Below are 5,476 nucleotides of genomic sequence, written 5' to 3' on the forward strand. Positions count from 1 at the left end.
ACATACATTTAGCCACATGATGCAAAATTCAACTTCAATTTCAGATTCTAGACACATGGCACAAAATTAGAGTTCTAATTTGGAATTCAATTTTACACTCTCTCTGTTTCACCTATTATTTTATATATAGATTAGAGGAAGAAAGAGTTTGAATGATTTTATATTTGTGAGACTTTTGTTTTTTTTTTTTTTATAACTAAAAACAATTCAAATTTATAAGTCATCTATATATATATATAAAGGTAAAGTTTAGAGAAAATCTAATTAGATTCTTCAATTGAAGTCCAATTTTGCGTCATGCGTTCTATATTATTTATTTTTCGAGAGAGTTTTATTTCTTAATTTTGGAATCAAATGTGGGACCATATCATAAATATCCATTCAAGTGAGTTATTGTGTACAAAAACCAAAAAGTCTAGAATTAATAAACATAAAAATATTTTTAAAAAAATGAACAATTTACATTTTCTACCTAATAATATTCTTAAAAGACTTTTTTAAGAGTTAAATATATATATATATATATATAAATGACTATCAATAATATTTAAATTATATATGTAAAAATTATACTATACACCTTAATGTGTATCTTTTAAGTATATCCATATATATGCATGGGGTTAGAGGCTAGTTTAATAAAAAGAAATTGAGTGGAATTGTTTCCATTTGTTTGGAGCCAAAATTTTTCCAAGAAAAAGAGAGTTAACAAATTTTTTTGAAAGAATTCGCAAGATTTACGATTTCCTTGCCATTACCTACCACTTCATGGCTAGTCTCCTAGCCCCTCGGGGAAGGTTCATTTCTCTATTTTTGCACAACTCACTTATTCAACTAAAGCAAACAATAAAAAAACACAATCTTAATCCATTAAAATTACACATCAAATACAAATTTTGCACACCATAATATTAATTAAGATTCAATCTTTGGAATCAAAATCCAGCAAGAAGAGGCACACATACATATAATCATTAAAATGCAAGGCTATGCAAGCATAAAATTGAACAACTTATGGTGATGAAACACCACAAAACAGTAGCAATGCAAGGCTATGCACTCTTGAAATTGAACAACTTACGGTAATGAATCACAACAAAACAATAGCAAGTGTCAATACACACTTCAATGAGGTTAAACCACGCCCTACGCCAATATGGATTTATGTAGAGTACTGCAACAATTCCCAACAAGACTGTTATGTAAATCACCGCAAAGCTTATGTAGAAGACACCCATGTCCATCAAACTATCACCTTCTTCCCCCTCATTATCCACTGGAGTTGTAAACGGTGGTCTGATTCTGGTGCAACCATTCTTTAATGGAGGTCCACACAAGAGAGGGTTCCCCTCATAACTGTTTTCATCAAAAGTAATGAATTGATTTTTTCTGTCGGGTGTTGCACCTGATAAGTTGTTGTGTGCCACACTAAAGACTGCTAGAGAGGTCATTTCAGTCAATTGAGGTGGAATTTTACCCTTCAAATTGTTGTAGGAAAGATCCAGACTTTCTATTTGCTTTAGATTTGAGAATGTTACAGGGATTGATCCAGATAGATTGTTGTGTGACAAGTTCAATGCACGAATGCTGCTGTTTATCCTACCGAGTTCCGGTGGGATATTACCTTCTAGATTGTTGCACGAGAGGTCAATTCCAAACATGTACTCGAGGATGTAACCCTTGTAGGTGTAAGTTCTACTTTTTGTTGCAAACTGTACTTCTTCTTCAGCATTCACAGATGGATCAAGCATAAATATGCCATAGTATAGAGCTTCAATAATTGTTGAATATAGTGACAAACTACTTGAATAAGTTTCCCTTGAATACAAACCTCCGAAGGAATTATCCTGGGTGGATGCATCAAAAGTAATGTTACTCAAGCAATGAGGTATAGGACCTGAAAATTTATTGTAGGAAAGATCCAAAATGTTTAAGTGTTGCAAAAGGCATAATTGAACTGGAATTTGATCTCCTAAATGATTTCCTTTCAAGAGGAGAATTCTCAATGATGAGAGGCTGCCAATCCAATTGGGAATGTTGCCAGTTAGAAGGTTATCTCGAAGATTCAGTGCAAATAGATTGGAGTTGTTCTGGAAAGCACTTGGAATTGGACCACTCAAGAAATTTTTATTTAATTGAAAAAAGTTGATACTTGAGGAATTGAAGCAAGATGGAATAAAGCCAAACAGATTGTTGTCAGAAAGGTCAAGAAATGTGAGATGAACGAGTTTGCATAACTCGATTGGAATAGGACCTTCAAGATGATTTTTTGCCATGAAAATGTCCTCTAAAGATGAAATGTTCCCAATCCATGTTGGAAGTATGCCTGAGAAATGATTGTTGTCCAAATATAAATAATGTAGATTAGTCAAATTAAAATTGGTAGGAAATATTTGGCCATTGAAGCTATTGTTTGATAATATGAGAAATTCTAGTCGGTAGCAACCCATTATGAAATGCATTGGTATTGTTCCTGAAAAATGATTCTCAGACAAGTCTAGACTGGTTAAGAAAACCAAATTCCCAAAAGTAGGAATATTGCCTTCAAATTCATTTCTAGACATATTTAAAAATTTCAAATTTGGAAAAATTAAACCAAGGTTTGTGGGAATTGGACCATGTAAGTAATTATCTGAAATATCTATGATAAAAATGTTGGGATGAATATCATATGGTACTATGAAAGGCCCTCTGAAAGAGTTATTTTTTAGATCAAAAGCCTCCAATCTTGTATTGTTCTCTAATAACCAGTTAGGGAACTGCCCAACCAACTTGTTGTGAGAGAGATTAATTACTCGCAAATCATATTGGTATTGAAGAAATCTGGGAGGTGTGCTATTGTGAATGTTAAATGAACATTTAGACAAACTGAAAACCTTTAATTGAAAGGTTGGAATCCAAGTAAGAGAATCAGTTTCCAAAGCTAATATATTGTTATCACCGACTAGGATCTTAAGATTTGAGAGGTTGAAAAGGAAGGAAAATGTGGACGGGATCAAGAACTTGTTATCTGAGAAAGAAAGATACACAGGTGACGAAAAACTTGATAGTGGAGACTGGGCAATGTTCCCATTGAAGTGATTATAAGAGAGATCCAATACTTGGAGTGATGTCAAGTTTGCCATACATGAAGGTAGTCTCCCTTCAAAATTATTGCCGCTGAGGTATATCTCTTGGATTTTCTTAAGTTCACACCAACCTGTATAATGTGATAATTAGTTATTATGTTCTACCATTGTAATTATTCAAAGCAATATCATTGTGAAAAAAAAAAAAAAAAAAAAAAAAAAAAAAAAAAAAACCTACCTAGGTCAGGTAGGTTGCCATTCAATCCACAGTCTTTCACTGTCAATACCTTAAGAGAAGTCATAACTCCAATTTTTTGAAGAAGACTTTTATCAATCGATGAATTATCCAACTTCAACTGCTCAAGGTTGTTTAGTTTGCTTAACTCTAAAACAAAAGCAAAAATCTTAAATTAGTACTAATTGCTCAAAATTATTAGGATACCACACAAAAGTGTTAAAGTAGCGAAGACCACTTCCACAACTAAGATTCTTTGAAAGAAAGTAATTTTATTTTATCTAATAATAATTTTATAGACTACCATGTAATGTGGCAGTCTATATACTTTCATATTTTAGAATTTAATTCAAATTATGAAATTAATTTATTTCAACTAGAGATAATGCTTTTTCTTGAAGATCTCAGTCTTATTTTAAGATTAGTGTCGTTAAACCTTTTTTCCCCTTTTTGTCTAAATCATTTCTTTTTTGTTGTTGCTACAATTATTTCCGATTTAGGTAAATTCCTTTTTACACAAATCATATCAAAGCCATTTTTTTTATTTGATAAGAAATTATTTTTATGATCAATTTATAATACTAATTAAGTATTATAATTTTTTACGAATGAACTTCAATTATTTACAAGCCATTAGAATAATAGAAAATGTATTTTTTTAGATTAATATAGTTTAGAATATGAATCTATTGTAATATTGTTGTGAGGCTCTTAAAGTTTGGATTTTGTTTGCATTACTCTAGTCCTGTGCAATACCGCTGGAGAAAAACTTTATTCGTGGTTACTAAAGTTGAAATATAGAACAAGTTTGAATTGCTAGCTTTGGACAATGTAGAACAACCTTGAAGCTCCTATGTGATTATTGGTTTAGGCCAAGAAAAGTATTCTAAAAAAACTGATATTAAAATCTCCACTGTGTAGTCTTTGTTTTTAACATTTTGAATACAAAATTTAACAAGATGAAAATAAATTATGATACTTGTGAAAGACAATAAGTTTAGTCTCATTGAATTTCAAGAAATTTGATTATCAATATTTAGAATAAGGTTTTTATAGAGCTTTTTTACTATTATGCCAGTGATGAAAATAAAAACGCAAAACAACATCACATTGATGTCAATGGCATAACTTACCTTTAGTAGTAAATGATCCCACCATATTGTTATATGAGAGATCTAATATCTTCAATGATGGGAAGGCAGTTAATGACTCAAGAACTCGGGCACTGAAATCATTCAGACTCAAGTCTAGGTGTTGCAGCTTAGTTAAGATGTTTGAATCTATAGGGCAAAATAAAATATCTCAAAAACATCGACATGATAATTTCATTTGACATACCATACAAAAGAAGTATTTAATTTTAATCCATGAACATATATTTGTACAAACTATTATACCTCTTGTTGTCACGAAGTCAGTGATCTTGTTATTAGACAAGTAGAGCTCCTCCAAGTTGCTAAATGCTTTAAATTCTATAATAATAAAAATTACATAAAAAATTATGAGGAAAAAAGGAACTTCAGTTGCATAAATAATTTTCATTTAAAATAGAAAAAGGGTGAAATTTAGTTGCATAAATATCAATGATTGATAGGTGGGAAATAAGAAATGTTACATGCTCAATAATCTTCCTTTGCAAATTAATGAGAGTTTTACCTTTGATATGAATTGTTCCATTCAAATTGTTGTTACTCAAATCTAGTTCCTTGAGCGACATAATACCACTTAAGGATTGCAGAATGCTGTGATTGAAATTATTAATATCCAAGTGAAGCACCTCCAACTTGCTCAACAAAGAGAATCTATCAAAACCTGCAATTTAGATTATTCAATTTGCATGTCTGTGACTTTATATTCCCACAAAACAGTACAAAATGAATCTTAACATGCAACTAATTTGTGGTCTACATTTATTTTTAAAGAAAAGGTAAAAAGAAAAAATAATTCCAAACAATTTACTTTGGTCAAATAGATTAATTGGAGGGAAACCAAAATGTTTACACACTCAAGAATTAAGCACTCATTCATCTTACATTGGATGAGAATTTTACCCGAAAGGCTTACCTTGGATGGGGATTGGTCCAAAATGTTTACACACTCAAGAATTAAGCACTCTTCCTTTGCAAATTAATGAGAATTTTACCCGAAAGGCTTACCTTCACCATTCAAATTG

The 5,476-nt window shown here is 31.1% G+C and overlaps 1 protein-coding gene across 1 annotated transcript; it reads right to left on the minus strand.

Moving 5' to 3' along the window:
- Nucleotides 1-941: 941 nt before the first annotated feature.
- LOC126722864 (receptor-like protein 13) lies at nucleotides 942-5,225 on the minus strand. Its single transcript, XM_050426008.1, has 5 exons — nucleotides 4,960-5,225; nucleotides 4,701-4,775; nucleotides 4,437-4,583; nucleotides 3,307-3,453; nucleotides 942-3,199 (listed from the first exon to the last, which is right to left on the minus strand). Exons 1-5 carry the CDS (start codon nucleotides 5,018-5,020, stop codon nucleotides 1,053-1,055), a joined length of 2,577 nt encoding a protein of 858 aa, XP_050281965.1. The 5' UTR covers nucleotides 5,021-5,225; the 3' UTR covers nucleotides 942-1,052.
- Between the last annotated feature and the right edge of the window lie 251 nt (nucleotides 5,226-5,476).

This window comes from Quercus robur, chromosome 4 (genome assembly GCF_932294415.1).
Source record: "Quercus robur chromosome 4, dhQueRobu3.1, whole genome shotgun sequence".
In the NCBI taxonomy this organism is placed as follows: Eukaryota; Viridiplantae; Streptophyta; class Magnoliopsida; order Fagales; family Fagaceae; genus Quercus; species Quercus robur.

Coding starts and splice junctions, on each gene's coding strand:
- LOC126722864 (XM_050426008.1), bottom strand. CDS start 5,020: ATGTCGCTCAAGGAACTAGATTTGAGTAACAACAATTTGAATGGAACA. Junction 4,584..4,700: donor TGACTTCGTGACAACAAGAG/GTATAATAGTTT, acceptor TTTGCCCTATAG/ATTCAAACATCTTAACTAAG. Junction 3,200..3,306: donor TGGCAACCTACCTGACCTAG/GTAGGTTTTTTT, acceptor CACATTATACAG/GTTGGTGTGAACTTAAGAAA.